General features: G+C 39.9%; 1 protein-coding gene across 1 annotated transcript; it reads right to left on the bottom strand.

The window, feature by feature from the left end:
* Positions 1 to 25,706, bottom strand: wnt6b (wingless-type MMTV integration site family, member 6b). The gene is made up of 4 exons (XM_084420547.1): positions 25,083 to 25,706; positions 19,405 to 19,625; positions 10,493 to 10,797; positions 1 to 2,074 (listed from the first exon to the last, which is right to left on the bottom strand). The coding sequence occupies exons 1-4, from the start codon at positions 25,160 to 25,162 to the stop codon at positions 1,613 to 1,615; spliced, it is 1,068 nt and encodes a 355-aa protein (XP_084276673.1). The 5' UTR covers positions 25,163 to 25,706; the 3' UTR covers positions 1 to 1,612.

Genomic DNA, 25,706 nt, shown 5'->3' with positions numbered 1-25,706 from the left:
AAAAAAGAATTGTCTATTTTATTCAGTGATGAGCAGCTATAAGTAGGATTTTCACCTCGAGTCTTCTGTTTTTCAAATCTGAATGAGCTCCCTTTCAAATGGATTGCAAAATATACAATTCTGGTATGAATTATAGCAAGATCACTTTATAAACAGTTGTTTTGAAGAGCAGTCAATAATCTTGCACATCTTTCCACCAGATTTCTCAGATAAGAGGTTGCATAGAGAGGAACTACAAATTTAGAAGAGTCTACAGATAAATACAGATGAATCTTATGTTATATTTGTGGAACTGTATTCACTTTTTAGTCTCAAGTCTATTATACATATGCTCCTGATACAAATGCATGTGAAAACGGTATTTCTCTATGGTCTGTGGCTCACTCCAAATGATACCTTGCAAAGGTATTTTTCAAAAATGCAATACATTCCAAACAAAGGATGGGATGCTTGAGATTAACACTTGATGAAAGTCTCATGGCTGACCTCTTAAGTAGCTTGTGAAGCTCTGCATTCTTTATGTCCGTTTCTTGACATTTCTGTTTTCTGATTTCATTAACTGTACAGACTGCAGAAATATTCCATTTCAAACATAATTTTGCATTTGCACTTAATTTATTTAACATGGTGCTGAAATGGTGTTTTGATGACCTATAAGAGGTCCATGGAAACCATTACACTGTTAACCCTCCAGTGAGAGATCCATTGGAAATAAAACAAAGTGATAAAACATGACAATTTCTCATGCATTCCTCTGATCATTGTCATTAATGATCAGTTGCAATTGGTTTTGAGAACTATTGAGCAGTTTTAGCATACTGAAAGGAATTTCAGAGCATATATATGAGGTCAAGAGAAGAACTCTTACACAAGAACTCTTAACAAACAACCAAAACTGAAACAAACCACTGAAAATGCATTTCACTAAGGAGCAAACCAATGAAAAATAGTGATCAGTATCAGTAAAAGTGCATTAAAAGCCCCACAGATTAAATATCTCACAAACATAATAGTTTTTACATGTTGCATCTCTTGCATTTGCTTTTTACCTTTGAGTTTAAGAGTAAAATGGCCTGTTACCCTTTCTGTTAAAAGTTCTCAAAGTGCTTTTGAAGGAAAATAACAGGGCATTAGTCACAAGAAGTAGTCATGATATAAAATGCTTATAAATAACAGTCTTTGTTTCATATCCAGCGATATGCCAAATATCACTTTCTTGATGTTCTGTCACTTCAGAGCATGAACAGCCATTACACAGTGGCTGCGTTGCTGATGTGGATGTGCTTCCAGTCTAAACTCATAAAATATATAGGGCTGATCTAACAGAAAAAGATGCACAAAAGCCTTCTCAATCTGCTGATAAGAATTTCAGAATGTCTTGACTTCACAGCTAAACAACCCCTTGAGTCTTGAGTGATCATTGAGACTATAGCGTCCTGGGTTCTCTGAGGGGTGAATCACAAGTCAGACACTCCTCTAGGCTTGTCCAAAGCCTCAAGGTTTGAAATGTGTAAGCATGAATCTGGAATGTTCTAGATTCTTTTGTTCTGACACTGGCACCACTTCCTTGTTCAAAATCGCTCTACTCAATCCCACCAACAAGGGTTCTCGGTTAGTGACACAAACTCAGTTCCTTCCTGACCGAGCACTTTTTACACTGGACCACGCAGCACCAGTGGAAACGGCAGAGACAGTTTTCCTCCAGGACCACCGTCTCGTCCCGGTAACCCCGCTCGCAACACAGAAGGTCACATCCGCTCACGTCCAGCGCTGTGCTGTTGCACATTCGCCCGCGTGTGCCCAAGGAACCTGTCTTCCGATTGGGCAGGCAGAAGTCCGGTGACTCGGCTGAGTAGATGATATCTTGCTTGTCTGGAGGTTTGATGTTCTGCCCCACTGGGATGAGAGTCTTACCGTCATTCCCACCCATCACTTTGGATGCCCCGTTGAAGCGCTCGAGCAGGCGATCGCCCACTTCGCGGAAGTGAGGCATTTTCTTCCAGCAGGTCCTCAGAGTGCAAGAGCCAGACAGCCCGTGACATTTACATTCTGTTCTCATATAATTCTTCACTGCCTGCAGTTCAAGACACAAAGATATTTCAGTGAGATAAAAGGAGAAGCTATTTAGAAGGAATTTACCCTCGTCTCTCCCCTCCCTCTGTAGCCTCCAGCCACCCGAAAGCCAATCCGAGAGCTTGAAAACAGATTCATACAGTTCTATACCTGTTGAAATAAACATCTGATAAATGCAGCATTAACATTTTTTCTTACTTTAATTCCAAACAATTCTTAGCGAGGCATTTAAAAAAAAAAAAAACTTACTGTAGCAGAAAATCACTATCTGCCAAACATGTCTATATGCCCCCAACTTGCTCCTTAATGCCTATTTACCTGTGACTGACCCCTTACTAACAGGACCTGAGGCTGTGAGGCAGTGACCCCTGGAAGATGAAGCACTACTGATACTAGTGAATAACTAATATGAGGGTTTGGCCACTGGCCGACTGATGATTGCTTAAAGGAAATCATAAATCTGACTTATTTAGACTACTGAATAATAGTGTATTGTAAACTATAAAATAGTAAACTGAGAAAAGAGTAGTTGCATACATCTCAAGAGATATTCAAAATGATCTAGTGCACACATACGCCAGATATTTCCATTGTACAGTATTACAAAAGTAGCTACAATGTAGATATCACAGATGCCACTAGAGGCATCAAATGTACAGTAATTGCAACATAATGGTTGCTTTCCAAAGAGTTTTTTTTTTTTTTAACTCCTTTTGCACTGGCTAAAAGGTGTAACAGACACACTCACACTTAACATTTTTTTCTGCACACCATGAAAAAATATAACAGAAAATGTGAATACACTACCGTTCAAAAGTTTGGGGTTAGACCTTTTAATGTTTTTGACAGAAGTCTCTTATGTTCACCAAGGCTGCATTTATTTGATCAATAATACGGTAAAAACAGTAAGATTGTGAAATAGTAATACAATTTAAAATAACTGTTGTAAAGTTTATATTTGAAAACATATTTCTTTAAAATATAAATCTTTTGTAACATTATAAATGCCTTTCCTGTCAATTTTAATCAATTTAATGCATCCTTGCTAAACAAAAGCATTAATTTATGTAAAAAATCTCACTGGCCAAATATGTGACCCTGGACCACAAAACCAGTCACATGGGTAATTTTTTTTAAATTTAGATTTATACACCAACTGAAAGCTGAATAAATAAGCTTTCCATTGATGTATGGTTTGTTAGGATAGGACAATATTTGGCTGAGATAAAACTATTTGAAAATCTGGAATCTGAGGATACAAAAAAATAGAAACATTGAGAAAATCGCCTTTAAAGTTGTCCATTTATGTTCGCGATTGTGCTGCATTCACTCACAAAAATAAATTATTAAGTAAAATTAAGTTAATTATTCAGTAAAACGATATGTTATTGAGAATATTATTGTTACTTGTTCACTTTAGCTAGCTTCTTTGCATGAAGAACAATATAGTGACGAAACGCGCTCTGTAGAGAAGTTTGTCTGTTTAGGGCTACTGTAGAAACATGGCAGTGCAAAATTGTGACTTTAATGTAAGGGGACCCTTGCATGTAGAAACAAATGGCTCATTCTAAGGTAATAAAAACATGGTTTCATTATGTAAGGTCTTTATACACCACTGAAAACATAGTTATGTATATTATAATGCATTTCCTAAATATTACACCTTTAATTCATTTATTTGATTTGACGTTGAAACTTTTTCATTCAGTTCTGCGTTATTACTAAAACTGATCGCAACATTTAGAGCTGATTGGAAATGATTGGAACTGCAGCGCAAGCATCCATATTCACACAAACACACACTAAAGGACATGCCTCTATAGGAGCAGGTGTTTCCCTTTCGAGGAACCTCGAGCTGCGTTATCATCATTCACACTTTAGGAATGCCTCTGCGTGATTGCGTCTGAAGCACGTGTGTGAAATCAGTCCAATGGCATGACGGAACGTCACAGGCATTGATATCAGGACCAGGAAGCTAATAAAGCACACCCAGACCAAACATTGTCAGCTTCTGTGCCTCAGCAAGCGCTTTGTGTGAAATTGTTTGTCTTATTTAGTGTTGTTTGTCCTAAAGTACAAAGTACAAGACATATGGCGAGCAAACAGTCATTTAAGTCGTGTGTACCTCCCTGCCCTCATACACAAGATTTGTGCATTGTTTGTTTGGGAGCGGAGCATGTAGGTCTTGAGGATCTTGACTGTGTGCATTGCGAGAGATGACAGCTTCGCATGCTCCGCTCCTGCTTGTCACTCTTTGAGAAGGGTGATCAGGCTAGTGTTCCCCGTGGTTCCGGCCCAGCTGAGATCATGGGGTTCGCAAATGGATCGCAGAGTATTAGAGACGGCTCTGCCTTTTCTCTGCCCTCACCCTCAGCATCCAGCGCCTTGCTGGGGTCGGAAGCCTGCGCTGTGGCTTCTTCTGCCCGGAGTGAGAGCCCTGTGCTTCAGCTCTCTAGCTCTGAGAAGGTGGATGTGCTGAGCATTGATGCGGGGGAATCTGAGGATTTGCCACCCTCATCCCCTGTGTACGAGGAGCTTGTAGAGCTTAAAACTCGTGCTGTGGCTCAGTTAAACATCAATTGGCCATCCAAAAAGTAAATTAGATGAGCGTTTTTGCCAGTAAAATCACAACCTCCATGTCGGGGCCTACAATTTTTTCCCGGTTTGCATAATAAAATCTCTAAATCGTGGAAAAAAACATATTCAGCCCTCAGTCCAACATATATGCAAACACTATGGGGTTGAATGCACATGGGTATGGGGCAATGCTTAAGGTGGAACAGACGCTCGCGAGCTATCTGTTCCCTTCTACGGCATCATCACTGAAGGCCCCGACATTACCCAACAAGCCGTGCGGAACAACGTCGGCTTTGGTGGGCTTATTCGGCACCAGGTCAGGCTGGTGCGTGTCTGCATATAATGGCCATTTTGCAGGTGTACCAGGCAGACCTGCTGAGAAACCTTGATGAATGTGAGGGGGTAAACCCAGACACATTTAAAGAGCTGCGCTGGGCCGTTCTATGGCAGCCCTGGTGGCCACGGCATCTGTGGTAAAACTTGTCTGATATAAAATCTAAAGACAAGTCGTTTCTTTTGGATGCTCCGCTTACCCCTCCTGGCCTCTTTGGGGATGCAGTCAACTCTGTCGTCGAGAGGTTCCAGGAGGCGAAAAAGGTGGTGGCAGGGTTCAAAAGCTACCTCCCTTGCCAGACTCAGATCTCTGGGGCTGCTGGGCGGAGGGCAGGCCCATCCAGGGGAGAGTGGTCCACACCTCATTATACGGTGCCCTCAGGGCTGTGTTCTGCCAACCCCACCACCTGTGGTGTTTTTGGGCGCAGCAGTTTCCAGCAAGCACATATCTCAGGCACAAGACGTTGTGTCAATGCATCTGAGTCAGTCCCTCAACGTTACATCGTTGGGACACTCGCATCCTCTGAGGAGGGAAATAGAGGAATCAGCTGAGTCATTCCCTGCCAGTTTGCTTCAGGGCGCCAAGCTGACTACTCGAAATACACCAGAGACCAGTCTCAAGAGGCTGGTTCCCTTAGTAGACCATCTGGCAGTGTGGAAATGGGTCCTGCAGACTGTAGAAAGAGGCTAAAAAATCCAAATCGGGAGTCATCCGCCTCGTTTCAACAGGGTTTTGACCACTGTCGTGGGCCCTGAGTAGGTTTTGGTAATGGAACAAGAAATAAAAACTCTTCTACTTTTTTGTACTTCATTGTTCCAAAGAAAGATGGGGTATTATGTCCCATTTTAGATCTGCACCAGTTAAATCACTCAGTCAGAAAGCTCAAGTTCAAAATTTTGACAGATCGTGACTCAAATCAGATCCGAGGACTGGTTTATCATGATAGATCTCAAGGACGCATACTTCCACATATCCATCCTTTCACAACACAGGAAGTTCCTGAGCTTCGCTTTTGGGTGCGACGCGTACCAATATTGGGTTCTTCCCTTCGGTCTAGCTCTATCACCCTGCACTTTCACGAAATGTGTGGATGGAGCTCTGGCTCCGCTGTGAGTCTGGGGCATCCACGTGTTAAACTATATTGACAATTGGCTAATCTTAGCACAATTGGAACAGATGGTGATTGAGCCTTGAGATGTCATACTCGCCCATATGAAAGAGTTGGGGTTAAGGCGGAATGCCAAGAAAAGTGTGCTTTCTCCAGCACAGAGAACCACTTTTCTAGGTGTGGTGTGGGATTCGATGATGATGCAGGCATGTCTGCCTCCTGCTCATATCGATTAGATTCTCACAGCCATAAACAAGATAAAGCTAGGCCAGTCACTTACTGCCAGACAGTTTCAGAGACTGTTGGGTTGGATGGCAGCTGTATCCAACGTGATTCCTTTTGGCCTGCTGTACATGAGACCCTTACAGTGGTGGCTCAAGACCAAGGTGTTTTACCCGAGGGGCAAGCCACAAAGACTTAATCTTTCATCCCCGCCCAGAGTTATGGAAACTGTGGGTTTTGCCTCTGAGGGGACCAGACTCATAGAGTCAGGTCTCTCCACAAGGAAGCTGTACGAGGCAAAGAGCTGTACGAAGCTGTAAAAATCCACCAAAGCATTTGTAACCCCAGCAGGTTAACTGTGGACAGTGCTGGAGTTTCTGCAAGAGCAGTTCTCTGCAGGGTTATCTCCCTCCACTCTGAAGACCATAGCTGCTTACCACGCACCTTTGGGTGGTGAGTCGTTAGGGAGAGACCCATTAGTGACACGCTTCCTCCATGGTTCACTAAGGCTGTGGCCTGCAAGCCACACTAGAATTTTGGCTAGGGACCTGGCTGTGGTGCTAGAAGGCTTGTCTATGGCTCCCTTTGAGTCTATTGAAACCATACCAGTGAAGTTTCTGACCCCTAAGACGGTATTCCTTCTGGCTATTACCTCTTTTAAAAGAGTGGGAGACCTCCAGGCCCTGTCCCCTATGTGCCTCGAATTTACACCAGGGATTGTCAAGGCATTCTTGTAACCCAGACTGGCTTATTTGCCCAAGGTACCTACTAATGTGCCATGGCCTATTATTTTGCAGGCCTTCTGTCCTCCTCCTTTCAGAAGTTCAGACCAGCAGAAGCTTGATTCAGTGTGTCCAGAGAGAGCACTGTGGAAAAAATCAGATCAATTCACTTTGGTTCGCCCAAGAAAGGACTGCCAGCAACCAAACAGACTCTGAGCAAGTGAATAGTCGAGGCTATCTCTCATGCTTATGAGGCCTCTCAACAGCCCTCACCTTTGGCTGTCAGAGCGCACTTAACAAGTATGGCGGTCTATAAGGCTTTATGATCAGGGGCTTCAGTTCAAGATGTTTGTGATGTGGCAGGGTGGTCCTCTACGCTCAAATTTGTGAGATTCTACAATCTGGACCTGGGAGCTATACCAGGTTCACAGGTGGTTTCGTCTTAGTGTGCTTGCAGTGATTCACACAAACAGGCACTTTTAAGTCTGGCGATTTGGGCATTTTCACTCCCAAAGCTTCAATGACCATGATGCAGCGTGAGTTCCCTCGAAATGGATTGTCTTGTGTTACGACTGTAACCATGGTTCCCTGAGAAGGGAAGGAGACGCTGCGTCTCCCTGCATCCCTGTGATCGACTTGCTTTGGCCTATTAGTAGTTGACAATTTTTGGTCTGGGTGCGCTTAATAGCTTCCTGGTCCTGACGTCACCCACCTGTGACATTCCGTCATACCATTGGACTGATTTAACACGCGTGCTTCAGATAAATTCTAGCAGAGGTGTTCCCAAAGCGTCAATGACAATGACGCAGCATCTCATTCCCTTCTCAGGGAACCAGGGTTACAGTCGTAACCTGAGACATTCTCAATAAATGGAGAAAACTTTCTTTATGGAAAATCTATTGTGTAATATCTTTACACATATAATGTAATGTCCATAAGGCATTAAAGTTTATTATTGAATTACTGCACATCTGCATTTCTGTTTTTGCATTTTCTATGCATTTGTATGCTGTTCATGTTGTGAATGAGATGAGAAAAGTACACTGCTGAATATCACCTCTGCTCAGTGTCGTATTGCACATATTACTTATTAAATAATTCATATTAAATTAATATTATTGACTATTTTCTACTCGGAAAGGAACTGGATGTGTCAACTAATAATATTTACTTGTTTCATTTATTGTACATATAATGCTGTCATTTTAAAAGCCCTAGTAAAAAAAAAAAAAAAAACACTCCTATATATATTAAACTGACCTAGACAATAAGGAACGGAGAGAGTGATGATTTGGGGAAACTAGTTTCAACTGTCTTCTTCAGCTTCTGCCAAGTATATTTCCATAACATTTCCGAGCTCTTCCATGCTTGGGCTTTTGAAGTGCACCATCTGTTCATTTGAGCTTGACTATCTCTGAAGGGTTGTACAGGCAAAACAGCACACGACTGTGCTTGTATCATCTATGCATCAGTGCAAACAATCTATCTACAGTGATATCGTACCAAGAATATAAAAAAAAAAAAAAAAAAACATCTACGCCAAACCTGCATGAGGGTAACAGGTACTAACTGAGGCTGCTGTACAAAACACTGTGCAAAACATGCAAGTAAATACTGTAATCGCTATATGGCTAGTCATCATAATTCCTAATTTTGTTTGTTGTTGATATGTATTAGGGCTTGCACAGACTAGTCGAGTAGCCGAGAGATCGAAGTAGTACTTCAACCACTAGTCGGCGCTGTCGGAAACAATCCACTACTCGAGCACCCATTAACCATAAATTAATTCAAAATGGCGAACGTCATCAACAGACACCACACATCAGATGTGTGGAAGTATTTCATCAACGATGACAAAAATATCGAAATTTGCCAACTCTGTAAGGGGCCGTTCACATCTAAAAACGCTCTCCTTCTTTCCACAAGTGCTTGCACTCCCATGGCATCTGTCGTTGCTATGCAACCATGAACTGCGCTCTCCATGATGACGAGGAAGAATCAGCAAAGGATTAATGATTTCTAGCCCTTGCATTAGCTTTACTACTAGATATATTTATGGAGATGAGAAATAAAAACCCGCCCTGAACAGCTATGATCAGCTGTTTGGCCGAGCTTTTGATGTTGTTACGGAAATGCAAGCTTATCGGTTGGTTTTTGTCTCATGACCTGCGGTCCCATACACAAAAGAAATATATTTTCTGGATATGTTTTGGAATATATGCACATATTTGAAATTGGCCCAATAAATATATTTCATACTTATATTTCATATATTTTTGTTATATTTCAGAATATATTTCAATGTATTTTTTTCTGTACGGGTCCCCAAAAGTGTCAAAAATATATGTGGCATATATTCCAAATACATTGAAATATATTCTGAAATATAACAAAAATATATGAAATATAAGTATGAAATATATTTATTGGGCCAATTTCAAATATTTGCATATATTCCAAAACATATCCAGAAAATATATTTCAAATATAATTCTTTTGTGTATGGGGTGCGCTTGCGGCATTCTGAAAAGTTCTGAAAAGCAAGAACTCTCTGCGCATCCATGCAGCCTAGCATGGCTAAGAGCAGGTAGAGCAGCGATAACCCTCTTAGGGTAAACAGAACAGAACCAACATGAATGTTTTGCAGATATCATTAATTCAAAATTTTAATGTACAGCATAATCGAGAATTTAGTCTGATTCAGGGGGAATCAGAATGCCAAATCCTGACTGGACGAGAGGAGGAGCTGGGGATGGAGGAGGGTAATTAGCTCCTGAGAAACACGATAGCTATTGATAATACTGAAGGAGCTTATATGAATGTTGTTATGGGCGTCGTATTCCTATAGGTAGACGTGGATCAGCTGAGAGTCAGCTGATGCGAGCTTGACTAACGTGACCTGCCAGAACTGACGCTTGATTTCTGTGGCATTAATCGCTCTTGCACATTAATATAGTACAGAATAACGTACAAAGTCTGACAAAGTTTCCTGCAGTATCATACAACACCGCCACAACAATGCTACTGCATCTACATTGTGATACAGACAACACGGTGTAATCTGAGACTTAAGAGTTAACTGACTGGTTGTTTATTTGGTAGTTAAAGGTGCACATTGTTTTGTCAATATTATTTTATAAAAATGTATACCTTATAAATGTCTTTACTGTTGTGTTTGATCAATTTAATGCATCCTTGCTGAATAAAAAATATTAATCAAAACACCCCCCCCCCCACCCCCCACTGACCACAAAATTTTCAACGGTAGTGTATAGTGTTACAACATTATTTTTAAAATATATTTTAATTCAATATATAGATAGAGCCAATTATTGGATTGGATTTATACCTCCATCCGCTGCTAAACAACTGTAAAAAGCTATTAAGTCTGGTTAAACATTGCAAGAATTGTTTTTCTACAACTATTTGTAACAAGATAAACATGAAATAACATACCAGTCGTCCAGCCTCATTATTATGAAGGTCTATCAGTGTGCGGATGTCACTCTTGCCCTTCCTCCGTCTGGCGTCCATGAACTGCTTGGACTTCTCATAGCCAAACTCCACGTCGTCCCCACAGCCCCCCCACTCCCACTTGACCCCCTCGGTTGGGCCAATACTGGCTAAACGAGGGGGAGGCCCTCTACTCCGTGTGGCCTCGCAGCCGCATTGCAGCAGCTCCCCCATGCTGCAGGCCTGGGTCACTGCATGCGTCACACCCGCTGCTGTGATGGCATACACGAATGCTGTCTCTCGGATGTCTGTGAAGACACACACACACACACACACACACACACAGAGAGAGAGAGAGAGAGAGAGAGAGAGAGAGAGAGAGAGAGAGAGAGAGAGAGAGAGAGAGAGAGAGAGAGAGAGAGAGAGAGAGAGAGAGAGAGAGAGAGAGAGAGAGAGAGAGAGAGACAGACAGACATCAAAGTTAGCTTCTGATGGTTGGCCAAGGCTGGGTTACATCTGACTCTGATAATTATGGCACTTTAGATATCCTAAAGCTGCATGGGCTATTTCTGTGACAAGGTAGTCTCATCCCAACGACATGCACAGGCCATATGAGGACAGAACAAGCTGCATTGTGAATAAATCCGTTTGCTTTTCAGATCATGTTTCATGATGCTCCAGTATGTAAGAACTTTTTTAAACAAACAACCCAAACATGACAGGAATAAATTATGTTGTACAAAATATTAAAATAGAAAACCTTTATTTTAGATGAAAATGACATAACATTGTTTATATATATATATATATATATATATATATGTAAATGCATTTTCATTATTTAAACTACATTATACACATTATGTAAAGTTATTTTAAAAGAAAGTGACAGAGCCAATTCACTAGAAGAATTTATTAAATGCTAACATTTAATAATGCTTTCTGAAAACAAATTCAGATGTGTTTAGCAACTTGTAGTAAGGGAGTTGAAAGAAATGTCTTTTATCCTGTGTAAATGCTGGATGCAGTGAGTGTGCAGTCACTCTTCAGTCTTGTGCCAATTCTGCATCGCATGATTCGGTGAATGGGATTCATTAAAGCCAGTGAAATGGAATCAGAGCTCATGAGTGCACACACACACACACACACACACACACACACACACACACAGATATCAATCCCAGCTGTCCATTCACACGCCCACTGTCGTCTTCATACTGTGAAGCAATGTGTGTGCGTTCCTGTTTTGATACATCTATGGACATTCTGACAACACCCCACCTGAAATCACCTGTAGCTTTCTGGCACACAAAACACCAATGCAATATGTATAAACTGAGCACTGTTCACTACATTTCTATCCAAAAATGCAGTACCCTAAAGAGAAGCAGCCTCTCTGCATTACATTTTTTTGTACATTTCTGTGGCTGTATAAATATTGTACAAATGTGAAGAACTCACAAAAATAGTCTTTAATACAATAATCAATAGAATACAGAGCAGCATCACAGGGGAAACACATCCACTACACTAAGACGATACAGGACAAAGAACCAAGGAGAACTCAGGGCTTATATGCAAATGTAGAAACAGAACAGGTGTGGGGAACTAATTAACAACCAAAGAAACAAACCAGTGGTGGGAAAATAAGAACAAAGGAAACAGGAACTAGAATAAAACCGAAACAGAACATACACGTGACACATACATTACAGATCCTCCGATTCTCTGAATACTGATATGAACATATATATATATATATATATATATTAGCCCCTACAGGATTTCATAATAAAATAATACGAAAAAAAAAAAAGAAAGAAAAAAAGAAAATGAATGGCTGATCATGTACTATATTCAATAATAGATCTTTCTCAATGCATGCTGACATTTCAGACAGCACGACCTGTGTAGTCCGATTCAGGAACATTCTTATGAATTCTGTGTAGTCCGATTCTTATGAACTGATTCCGTGATTCAAAAGACTCTGGAATTCAGAGGTTACTGCTTAGAATGAGGAATCCTTCAATGAATCCGTGAAAGGCATCATTGCTTCAATGAAGCCATTAATCTCCTGTTACTTCTTAAGCCACCAAGAAAGCAAACATATATTCTCTGTTTATCTGTATGCCTCACAATCATGTTCATCATTTGATCCTGTTAATCCTCATTTTTATCAGCATTGTCAAGATGGTAATGCAATGAAATTGTTACAGTAACTTGGACTAACCAATAGTATGACAAGAAAAGTAAATAATGTTAACTGAAAGAGATTTTTGGAAAAATAAGATCTCACTGTTGGCGGAGCTACCTAACATGACACAACAGAAATAAAAACTAATGGACCAATTTCTTGTCACTCATGCACTGCTGGTTTTCATGATCTTTCATGAATATCAGACATGAATTTTTAGAAATAATAATTCCATGTCAAATCTTTAAAATGAATAGATTTAAACCATTATTAGGGGTTCAAGCACGAAGTGCTGAAACCCTATTGTAATTGTAAGGATTTTTATTATTTTTTCTTCTCCGCTAAAACGCATCGTGCAGCCCAAACCGTAAGTGCTGGAGCGTTGAAACCTGGCCAGATGGTAGGCCTCAATTTGGGGACAACCTATCAGACTATGACCCCGACTGGCCCATAGGTGGCGCTACAGCGACCAAAAGTACAAAATCACCCATAACTCTTAGACCGTTTGTCCCAGGATCAAGTGTCTAATAGAGTTGGAATCCTTGGCTCAAGGCGGACAAAATGGCTATCTCCGATTTGCTTGCCCTTCAGACGCCAATTTCGAGTAAATTGCATTTTTTTGAAAAACCTATTTTTGCAAACTTCTCCTAGGTTTTTGGCCCGATTGGGACCAAACCACTGCAAGAATATTCTCTGGAGTCTGACAATCAATAATCATCCAAAAAATTCAAAATTTCAATTAACGGTCGATAAGGGGAACCAAAATATTTGATGGCACCAGGGCCACTTTTACTAAAATGGTTATAAATTGTGAACGGAAATAGATTTTTTTTGCTAAACTTGGGATACATCTTCCTAAACTCAAGCTGAGATCACTTGAAAAAAATCGCAACAATTGGCCACTAGGTGGCACTATAAAACGGTTATAACTTGTGAACGGAAAGAGATATTTTCGCAAAACTTGGGACACATGTTCATGAGCTCATTCTGAGGTCACGTGAAAAAAATCACGACAATTGGCCACTTGGTGGCGCTATAAAATTATTATAACTTGTGAACGGAAAGAGATATTTTCGCTAAACTTGGGACACATGTTCATAAGCTCAATCTGAGTTGACGTGAAAAAAATCGTGACAATTGGCCACTTGGTGGCGCTATAACAGTGAAAAAAAATCATGAAAATAGCTATAAGCGCACCTAACCGTTAGTCTACTGAAAATTGGCACGCAGTGTCTTTGTCCAGGGTGCCATGATAGTCTATGAGAACATTGGTGTATCTCAAAAAACTCAGTATACGTCATTGGCACAATGCCTTGAAGGAGCCTTAGAAGTTTCAAGCCCGTGTTTTTTTCACAGGAGTGACCTCATAAGAATCCTTGCCGAGTCCAACAATACCAAACATGCCAGGTTTCGCCTTATGGTTTTTGTATATTGTTTATATTGTATAATGTTTTGTGTCATTTAGAGCTTTAAAAAATTGTGGTTATCTTCAAAGCCGTTAGTCCGATCGAGAAACAAAGTCTCACCTTTCAAATGTAGTCATTTTTTAGAGACATTTAAACAATAAATACCGTTTTGTGACTCTTTAATGTGTCTGACAGATCGCTGTAGACTCGAGGCTCAGTTAAAGCTGCTTGTGAACCGATCATCTCTTCCTTCTAGTTAATTTATAGCATTAAAACAAACATGAATGAACATAAAAGGAATGTTGTTTTAAAGTGCTAAGACGTCAGTACACTTTGTTTTTCAAATTTAAATCCTCCTATGTTAATCTACTAACTCTCCTGACTGCTTTGTTGGACAAAATGGCGGATTATGATTAGTCAGATCGCCTGTCAATCAAACTCCCTGCGAAGGGTCAATTGAGAATGCCTGTGCGCACAATCCTGATCTAATCGACAACTTTGCAGTTGCACATAGGAAAGCCCGGAAAATCCCGCTATAATGTAAGAGAGCATCTTTTTTATGTATTTGGACCTAGGCCTAACAATGTTTTATAGTGCGCTGTCCCCACTGTTTTTTTGTTTTGTTTTTGGTGAGCGTAGGCTACTCCTGATTTTGTTAGTCATCTCATCTCTTAGATGCTGTGTATGATGATATTCTGCCCTATTCATGGTAGCCTACTTGCGGACATTGCGTCATCAATGTCATCAATTGCGTCATCAAGGGGCCTGCCTTGATAATCCTACTTAAGGGCCCAGTGTTGGCTCGTTACGCCACTGAATATAATTGTCTAAACTCCTTATCAAAATTACATATTTACAACAAATCTGACACATATAATATATATATATGGGCACACTTTGAGTACTACTAATAAAAGTGGTGGAGATCAGGCAAGACTATAAGAAGACAAAAGGTGCTATAACTGTAAAAACGCTTTAAAACCATATATTTCCTATGGTAAACTGCCTGTATTGGCTGTAAATTGACTTTTTCATCTATGATGGCAGTTGTTAAATGCTTGCTAAATAAAACTTAATGTATTTTGATGCTTGTGTGCTTAAAGGCCTTAACTGCTTGAACCCCGATAAATGCTGCTTGCAGCTTTAATTAAACCATTATTACTGTACAAATGTCACTTATGACCCTCAATGCTGTGATAATGCTGGCTTGTGGGATAGTTTTACTCGGCAGAAGCAACTAGCTTATTAAATATGTTAGCGCAAAGCAGATCTAGACAGCTTATAATCATAATTAAAATTACCATTACTTTTAAAAATTCCTGATATTTCCGGATTTTCCATGTTTATTGGAACCCTGATATTACCTCAGCCTTTTTGAATGTCAAACATATCATGATCAAACAATATTTTGTAAACACTATCATCCAGCATTTAAACTACTACAAAGACTAAATTCGCCCCTTTGGATCCACACTAATCTAATCCAATACATTCATAAGACAGGGGTTGTCATGACAGACAGAGGGTAAAAAGTCTCTTGATTTCACCTCCCTCTCTTATTTTTTCCTCCAAGACACAAATTCCAAACAAATTTTGTGCAGCTGTCTATGCCCAGGCCTGCCTAGGAAAGAGAGAGAGAGAGAACATAATGCCAGAAGGGGCTTCTGTGAGAATTAGCAAATATTTTTTTAATACTCAATCTTTGAGTCAATGAAGCATGAGGCTGCAGGATGAAAAGAGATGCAGAGAAGGCAGGGCCCCTCCAGCGGCTCTACCAGTGCTGACTAGCGGGAATCATTTTGATTGATTTATTTTGCCACCATGTGCTGCTTGCATGCAGCGAGGGTTGAGCAAATCTCTAATGCTGTGCAGATCTTGCATACCTGGGATCCACTTTTATCAACTGAAAGCAACTGAAGCAACACACACATGCTCGTGGATAATATGTGTAATTCTCAGGGTCCACGTGAAGCGCAACCTATACCACCTTTCAAGCGAACTTAGAAAGTCAGATTCAGGGTTTGAAGATTCGCTTTCACACTAACAAACTGAAGTGATCTCTGACGTCAAATGGACTGTCTCAGCCCTCAAATATGTCCAATACAGTTACTCTTAAGTGCACAAGGACTCCATTTAAAACAGGACTGGCTGTCCCTTTAAATGATAACAAATATTCATGCAGTCCTTCATGCTGAGTGCACCAGCCTTTGACCTGTTCCAGTAGTGGGGGTGGAAATAAAGCGAATGCCAAGCTACAGTGTGTTTTGTGCTTAGGTTTGTAGCATACATTACGGGTTTGAAATGGGATTATATAGAAAAAAGAGAGTTTAGAGTTTTAATGCTGGCAAAAATGGTTTGCCTCCGGGCTTGGAGATGCACTGTAGCACTGTTATCTAATATATAAGCTTACTTTTGATCTTTTTTTCTGCCTCTTTCTCTCTCTCCCTGCCCTTTTCTTGAATGCACGCATGCTTACGAGTTCAAATGTGAGTTCACGATCACTACTATCAGAATACTGAAAATACCGAACACATCTGCTGAACAAATGGCTGATGTGAGGATGTTATTTCTGATAGTAAAATTGATAGAGTCCCATTACAGAATACCAGAGGGATCATCATGCACCTACGGTATGGCACTCGGTATGGTATCTCACAAGATAAGATGTGATTAAAGAAAAAAATGACAAAACACTTTTTTTTTCATATGTACCCAATTGAAAAATAAAAATACTAAAATATATTTGAAATACTTTAATTTAATGGTAAGTTTACTATAAATACATTTACATATTATATACTTAATATAAATATGCTGCAATTGTACTTTTGGTATACTAAATTGATATACTTAAAGTCTGCTAAATTGGAACACCTAATTTTATAGGCTACTTTAGTTATCCAGAAATAGTCCAACTAAAGATATACTTAAGTATATTTGTGCTATAGTGGAACTATTGCAAGTATACTGTAGGTACACTTTAAATATATTGCATTTAAAGACTGATAGTATATAGAAATCATACTATCCTTACTAATAGTGATATTAAACATTTTAGGCTTAATATTAAGAAATGTGCATTGTGCAATAAAGAAGTACTCCAAATAAATGTTAATTTTTATATACTTAAGTCTCAAGTGATATGTCAGTAAATATTTTAATGGATTTGTAATATACTTAGTAGAAATAAGGTTTTTTTTTCCACTAGGGTATAAAATACATTAAAAAAAATAAAAACACTGTCTCTCTCTCTCTCTCTCTCTCTCTCTCTCTCTATATATATATATATATAGAGAGAGATACATATAGATAATTTGTATGGAAATTTCAGTTATATTTTAGACTCCATGCTACCATTTGTGCCATAAATTAAAATATAATTTGAATTCAAATGCTTGTTGCCATTCTGAGACCTGAACCTCAGGAAAAATGTCAGTGACCTCTGTACATCAGACAATGCACGATACCATACACTCATTGACACAGACAAGCAACAAGAGGTCTTGACAGCAAAAATAATGAGGCGCATTCCTGAGGTGACAGGGCAAATTACGCACACGCAGTGTCCTTATCATTTCTGGGGTTTCTAATTGGAACCGCATATTGTCTCTGAGCGATTTTAACGACTTCATTACAACCTCAGAGACAACATGTAAGAGCAGCCGGCAGCATTTCCAGCAAATTCTGGCATTAGAATGCCGCTCCCTTGGGCCAAGAAAACAAGCTCTGGTTTACATGTTTGAATAGGGGAAGAAAATAGCCCCCAGTTATTTAGCAATGGAAGAAATATGTGAGACACTTTGTACAACCCTATCGCACGGTGCAGGAAGTGAACCTGCCTTAGCAGAACTCTCATGACACGTGGTCATTAGAGCAGAGTCTCACGGTAATTGTGGTAAATGCATGAAAACAGAAGAGCACTTAAGCTTCACCTATAGACACAGAGGAATTTATGATTAATTTCCATTTTGTGAGGCAGTCTCCAGTGCTCAGTCTAAGATGGGCTGATGCAGACAGAGGAATCATGTTGCAATCCGTGTGTGAACACGTCCACACTGGAGGCCAAACTGTGAACTCTCAGCTCCAGACCTGGATATGACAAGCCTGCATCTCTCTACATCACTGTGATATGGGTATGTCTAAAGAGAAAACTCAAGTCAAATTAGGCACAGCATTTGCTGACCATCCTAATCTCATACCAATCTCAGAGTATGTTGAGCCAAAATAGTGCCCTCTACTGGTGACAACCAATGAAACTGTTTAAAAAAGAAAAGGTGGGCAACATGCAGCATCTAAAATTCATACTGACATATCCTTTAATGATTTGCTCATGCCAAAAAAGATGGTTGCAAAAACTGTATTATGCAAGAATGCTGTCTGTTGTTCTAAGAATACCAGCAAGCAATTTTACGTTTAAAAGACATCTATTAGCCATCCAAACACAGCCCTGACATCTAGGCTAAAACAAGGCAAATTTAAGTGAAATCAGTGAAAATTTAAAAGATGTCTAACCATAGCCCAAGAATAGAAGCACATGTCAAAGAAATTTTGGGCAAAAACGACATGTAACCAAATTCAAGGTTATTTTTCTAGAAGTGGGTTACTCATAGCCGGACTACATCGGGTGTATAGTTAACCTAGACGGTGAAATGACGGCTATTGCTTGCTGGGATGTGTTGATTTTTGGGACAATTTAGAAATTTAAATCAAGTTCTCGTAAACTGTGGCCTGAACTACTATGCATTTACACAAGGCTGAGTTGTGCCTATTATGTATCAAACCACCTCTTAGTTGGATTGCTATCCATCTCGAATGCATCTTGGAAAGCATTTACACTCGCCCTTTAGGTTGTTCATCAGATCTTTAAAAGAAAGCGTTTACAAAATATTAGATAATGACAGACATTTTAGACTGTTGTGGGGTAAAATAATGGCCACTACTGAACAAGTTATCAAACGTGAGAAGGGAGGAGTTGAACCCTGAGTGGACGGCCTAATAACTGTAGAGGTTACGTTAGTTTATTACTCTTCAAAGGACTGAAAAATGTGGCAGATCAATGATCACGCAATTTGGGGATCGTTTTTAGAGAGCAATTTAACACAGGAGAAGAGCACTGAGGTAAACCGGACACAACAGCTGTCCTTGTTCTCTTATGAACTTGGATCAAACATGCTGAAAAGAGGGCATGGGTCTCAGGGCCAGAGTTCATGCCCTCAAAGAGACGTCGCTGACACATAATCGAGGCACAGATTGATTAATTTAGGTGGATAACCTGGGAGAGTGGATTCTTTCACTATGTCAGGACAAATGCTCACCTTGCTGGAGGATTTTGCCAAAGTACTTGTTCTGGCTGGTACAGTTCCAGCGACGAAAGCGGAACTGGTATTGGCATTCTCGCACGCCCAGCTTGGCGCCCTTGGCAACTTCGTTGACGATCTCCGGCTGGGTCTGGCAGAGCTCCGCCTGCTTGCCCGCCAGACGTTTGGTCTTCCTGCAGATGCTATTCGGGTCCATGACCAAGGGACTCCCCACTGCCCTGAAACCAACAAAGCTTCATCAGATGACTCATCTGAACTACATAAGGTTTCACAAGATAAAGTGCGGTTATCTTCTCAAACCGCACGGCACACAAACCACTTTAAATGATATAAAGTATTATAAATTTAATGTTCTGTTGCTTTACTGCAAGGTTCAGGTTAAGGTCTGAGCAGATCCTCATTCATTTAGGCTTTTCATGGTTTTTAGGCATACTCATTGTTCCTTGCAGATGACAAAGAAAATAAACAGAAAAAAGACAACTACTAGAGTCAGACACACTATAATGTCAGCGGTAATCGTATTACCCCTTTGAACATAAACAGATAACATTTAAAGCAAAAAAGCTACATCTTAATTGCTGGGTTTTATCACAAGTGACGACAGACGAGTGTTTACACTTGAATCAATTGTTTATTTCAACTGCTAATGGGAGAACAGGCCTCAGGTCCAAAGCGTGGAGCGGGCTGCCAGAGCTTCCCGTGACAGTCGCTATGACGTAATGTAAGAACGGCACAATCCTTCGGTTCTTTCTTTTTAATAACTCTCGCAGTATTAGAGTGAAGTTCAGCGTCTGTGATCCGTGCAGCTGAAGTCGGTTTTTATCATTACGTTGCCATCTGGGGGAGCAGAGCTCTGTGCGAATACCTCATTGCTTTTCATTCACCCCAGTCAAGGCTAATCTTTCAGACTAATAACATTCATCTGCCGTGCGAGTTTGTTTTAAAAAGTCAAACCAACGCTCTTGCCAGTCGCCTTCCATGGCGGTCTGATAAGAAATATGAGAGGGGAGATAGCAGGCTTTACAAGTGATGCATCCCATCTTGATAGGCCTAATATTTAATTTACATATGACCACTCAACAGAAGTCTTTTGACAAGGAGCAGCGTGAGTGTGTTTTGCCGTGATATATGCTATGTATGTGCTATTGGATTCATTTCATTGCACATTAAAAAATGTTATAGAGCCAAATTAAGTACATTTATTTAATTGTATTTAATTTAAGTTTTCCCCTCACTGTATTAGTAAGATGTCATTGTGTCATTCTTAGCATCACATACAATATGAGCCAGTCAGAGTTTCTCTAATTGTAAATGCTTGTATTTGTTTAAGTGGTTTAATGTGAGGAATATTCTAAATATGTGTGGCCAAATGAAATACAGGTTAAAAAACAACAACAACAAAACAATAATCTTTTGATGGGCAGTTTTAAAGGTAAAATGATTTAGTTTGTCTTTCTTTTGAATTACTCATGTCTCTCAAATCCGTGAGTGTCAGACTATTGCAGTTTGACTTAAGCCATGTATTATGTTGCTGTTCCTAATTAAGACACAGGCCACTTGGCACATACTACTCACAAATGTCAATTTTTACTTGTATTCGGCGCCTGAAGAGAATTTTGAAGAGACTCGGCCCATAGCAAAAATTTGCAGGAGATGACGGATTTTAGTTAACGCTACACACTATCACTATGCATTAATATGAATAACACTTCGGTAAAGCCATAACTGCAGTTTTTATACATCACAAATACCTGATGATTTATTACAATAATTGATATATTTCTTTATATATACATATAGATATATATATAGTTGAGCTAATTAAGAGTAATGCATTGTTTCATATCAATGTGGCCCATATATAAATTCTCCATAATTAAGAATGCATTTTAATTATTTATTGATGGCACATTTGATTATATTTATTCTATTATTTTAATGACAGTATAACAATTACTCCCTTAAAAAAAAAAAAAAAAAATCTTGTTAAAGTTAAAAGTTTGATTTCAATTAGATTTTGACAGTCTAGAAGCTCACCAGGAAAAGTCTCCCTATGGCCAATTCAATCCTAAGTGTTCCTATAGTGCATTAATCCCTCTATTATCTCTCACAGATCTCGATCTGAACAAGCAGATACAATGTTCTCCGCTGCAGTCTCTGATTATCTACAAACTTGTGAGTTTCTCAGCGCCAGGATCACTGCTCAAATAATGGAACCACATTTTACAACAGGAGGTGTAGACTCGTAAAAGAGCAGACAGTGTTGGAGCGATTCTCTCTTTCCAAGTCCTGTTTCACTGTCAGAAGGGGCGAGGCAAAGCGTTGGCTTATAAAGGAAAGCTTGAATATCACAAAAGCGGCCCTGGGATGCATATGTGGTCACATTATGGCTTGGGTGATATATAGATGAAGATATTCGTCTGCGTCTGATGAACCATCCCTTCCCTGGCTCTAATCGAAACCAGCCACGACCATGGCCAAAAACATTACAATAGACAAAGGAACATGCCTGCAGAAAGAGTCAATCTGGACATGGCGATCACTTCAGCCATTTCTTATACAGTGATTCAATTTAGGATTTTAATAGGGGATGTTGATCCGAGGTCAGCACATAAGGCTGGTATCTAAGCAGAGGAAGATCACATGCCCTTGATGATCAACCATCATCTTCTCGGCTTTATTCAAAGCCACTCTTTCCTCCTTCTCCTTTATCTGTATGTGATAAGCGAGAGATGGGGCCTAATCATAACATGGAAAAGGATGTACCCAACTTGTGCAATCAGGAATATCCAAAAACAGCCACACCGTGATGTATGAGAGAGATAATATAGAGGGGGAATGGAGGGGGGAACTGTGATTAAGAGAAGTTATCCAAATAATCAGTGCGAACATACACATGCACATTTATCTTTTCATAGACCCGTCGCCCTCTGCGCCTGTTGAGACCTCAGGTTACATTATGAATTGCGCGGTTACAGATAAGTCTCTTCTTTTTTCACTTTGTGAAAGAGCGAAATTCATCCCTGCTTAATCCCCCAAGTATGCTGGATATGAAGTCAGTCACGACAGGGCTGGAACTGCACAGAGTGGCTTGGGTTCACTTCTGTGGCGCATGGCGCAGAGCCATGGCACAGTCTCGTCTTGGAGCGCGCCACTAAATCATGCGAGTGGAACCACGGCGCTGCGCAACTCCATCACCACGACGCTGTCCGTCACACGCATATGACAGACCTGAAAAAACGGGAGAGCGGCAGACGCATGCTCGGAGGTGAAACACTGTAAGTGCGGCCAAACGGGCCAAGCAGCTGTCATCCAATCGTTATCTGATCCATCTCTCAAGGCCGCTTGATTGGATATCTCTCCATTCTCCAAATGAGATTCGCTTCTCCCAGACTGAACATCTTAGAGGAGACTGTGTAGTCTGGGACACACTCACATATATTGGTTAGGTCCAATAGGAGACTTGTGAGTGGATAAAAAAAAAAAGGACATTCTGTCATTATTTACTCACCCTCATGTTGGTCCAAACCTGTATGACTTTCTTTCTTCTGAGAAACAAAAAAGAAGATATTTAAAAAAAAAAAAAAAAAAAAGTCCAATGTTGTTGTTTTGGACCCCACTGACTTGAAAAAATGGTTAAAACTTTCTTCTTTTTTTTCCCACAGAAGTCAGGTTTGGAACAACATGAGGGTGAGTAAAAAATTACAGAATTGTCACTTTTTCGGTAAACTATCCATTTAACACAGATCTCAAATAGAAGGTGAGGAAAATTATTTAAATTAAGTCACATTAAATATTCTAACTTAATTAAAATGCTAAAATACACAAACAAGCAAGGTGTAAGCTAAACATGCATTTTTATTATTTTTTGCAACATTTAATTATTATTCTTATGATCTTTTGTTTTATTGGAGAACATACAGTTCTTGAAAATTCTGCAATCACAAATACAGTTATGGTTAATTGATTTAATATATTGACAAATATTTGTTTCATTATTACAGAGGACATATTATATGAAGGGCCTTTGAATATTGTATTGGACAATGGGAGCCTTCATGTCAAAAAAGTTGAAGAGATTGAGAACACTGTTTGAACAGAATAATTAAGAGTGTGAAGGAACAGATTGGGTTGAGGTCACACGGGCATTTAAATGCAAACATGTTGACTGAGTGGACTTCAGAGTACACACGCAGACATACAATCGAGAGGGTATGGCTCGTGCACAGGCACACCTGTCCGACAGACTCCTGGCGGGCTGCCAGCACATGACCCCGAAGACTCCAGAGGAGGTGAGGCTTCCCATCGCTTCCTCAAGCACTCAGCTCTCAGCCCCGCAGATCAGAGCACAATCAGAGTCCTGAGAGCCAGTTTATCTGCCTCCGTTTCATCTCCTCTCAGCCTCAGCATGTGAATGGCACGCTGTCTGTCAGAGACCCTCGGCACAGCCCAGCACCAGACGAGAGGTTTGTGATGGCATGCGTCATGCCCCAAAGAAAGCATCATTGTCTTTGCAAACTTTTTTTTAGACATCCAGGTGTATGAAGGAGTGTGTGTGTGTGTGTGTGTGTGAGACATTTGCAGAGAGCATTAGGTGCAGCTGACTTTGTATAAGGTGGAAATGTGAACATTCAAAGTTAAACAACACCCTTGTTAAAGGTAATGTGTCAACTTTGGATTGTCTGTGTTTATCAAACAATCTCCCTCTTGTCAAACTCATGCATTTCAGAGTGTTAAGGGAAGGAGTAGTTTATGATGACACCCACAGCCCGGAGGTCCAGCTAAAATTCCAACTCTGACCTGATGTGTCTATCTCTGAAACAGAGTACAGCTTAACCCTTAGTAAACCCACACAAATGAAAGCTATGATCAACAACTTTTATGGTATCACAGTACATTTCTCTGAATAGATTTATAATGTAGGCTATTAACTTTTTCAGAGTGACCTACTGATCCACCTTTTTTTTTTTTTCAGAAATTCAATTAATGTTCTTTTAACTAAACAAGCACTTTACACAAATGTTATATATAATCTGTGCAATTATTTACTGTAAATAAACTCAGTGAATATCTTCTTAACAGTTTTTCATTTTGTGGAATGGAATTCTCAATGGAAAAGTGATTTGTATTTTAGAAGTGAATAGTTTTCATATAGAGCATATAACGCACCAAATCATAGACACTATTGTGTATAGAAATTCATTTTATGCATGTAATCAGCAAAACTGCACCACATACACTCTTAACAATAAATGTTTTACAGCCTAATGTCACAAAATAACCTTAAGTTACACAAAGCTATAGCTTAGTTCTTTATAAAACAATCTATATTTTACTGCATTCAAAAACCAATACACTGATCTGAAGACCCTAAACTTTTTAACCTCCAGAAAACCATACAACCCACTCAGGAATACAACAAGAGGTTTCCTGATAAGAAGAGGGATTTTTGCTGAACCAGAGAACCATTTATTGTAAAGAGTGCCTAGGGATGTTTATTTAAAGAATAATTATGCGATAAGCCGGATCAAGAGTGTTGTCATATTTTTCTATTCGATGATCTCTACGCTATAACGTTGAAGTTTCCCTAATCACACTGATCGAACTTTAAATATGGAGCTTGCTGGAATTTCTAGAGGAAATTGAGCGCGCGCCTGAGATATTAGGCTACTTACCACCAGAGCCCGATGATGTTGACTGGACAAAGCAGGATAAAGAAGAGAGCAAGTTGTGTTCTGGAAAGTGGAATCGTCATGGTCAAATGGCTTTCGAAGGACAAAAGTGTACGTCTGATGTTGAAGAACTAGTCCAGAGATGAAAACGGCTTGTCCTGTGCGAAGGTTTGGTAATATCTGAGAAGATTCAGCACCCCTGGATAATACACTTCCAAGAAGCACATCATCGGGTGAGGACGGTCGCAAAATCCGCTTGGAGAGTCGTCAGCATCTTCATTATTACTTCTTGGAGATCTTCATCCATCAAAAACATATAAATTGAGGAGAATTCCAGGCAGAAGTGCACTTAGATAAGGTTAATGGAATGTAGTCAAACCTCTCGAACTACTAAAATGCCAGAACTTTTAAAAAGCGTTTCCATTTGGTATGTAAAATATTCAGTTTTTCTTTTGAAGAGCAAAGCTGTTGACTTGAGTGCCATGTGCTGAACCTGCGTGCGCGCGCCCTTCTGCGAGTGCTCCAGATCTCATCCTGATCCAAACAGGTAGACGTCTAGGCATTTCGTGCTCCTCTCGTCACACTTTTTTCCTGCCTTCAGCTGGGGACCTTTTTTCCTCGTGGTGT

This window comes from Rutilus rutilus (assembly GCF_951802725.1).
Source record: "Rutilus rutilus genome assembly, chromosome: 10".
In the NCBI taxonomy this organism is placed as follows: domain Eukaryota; kingdom Metazoa; phylum Chordata; class Actinopteri; order Cypriniformes; family Leuciscidae; genus Rutilus; species Rutilus rutilus.
This window is presented reverse-complemented; position numbering and strand designations above follow the sequence as displayed.

Coding starts and splice junctions, on each gene's coding strand:
- wnt6b (XM_084420547.1), bottom strand. CDS start 25,162: ATGACGATTCCACTTTCCAGAACACAACTTGCTCTCTTCTTTATCCTG. Junction 10,798..19,404: donor TGGCAAAATCCTCCAGCAAG/GTGAGCATTTGT, acceptor GTGTCTTCACAG/ACATCCGAGAGACAGCATTC. Junction 2,075..10,492: donor ATAATGAGGCTGGACGACTG/GTATGTTATTTC, acceptor CTTGAACTGCAG/GCAGTGAAGAATTATATGAG.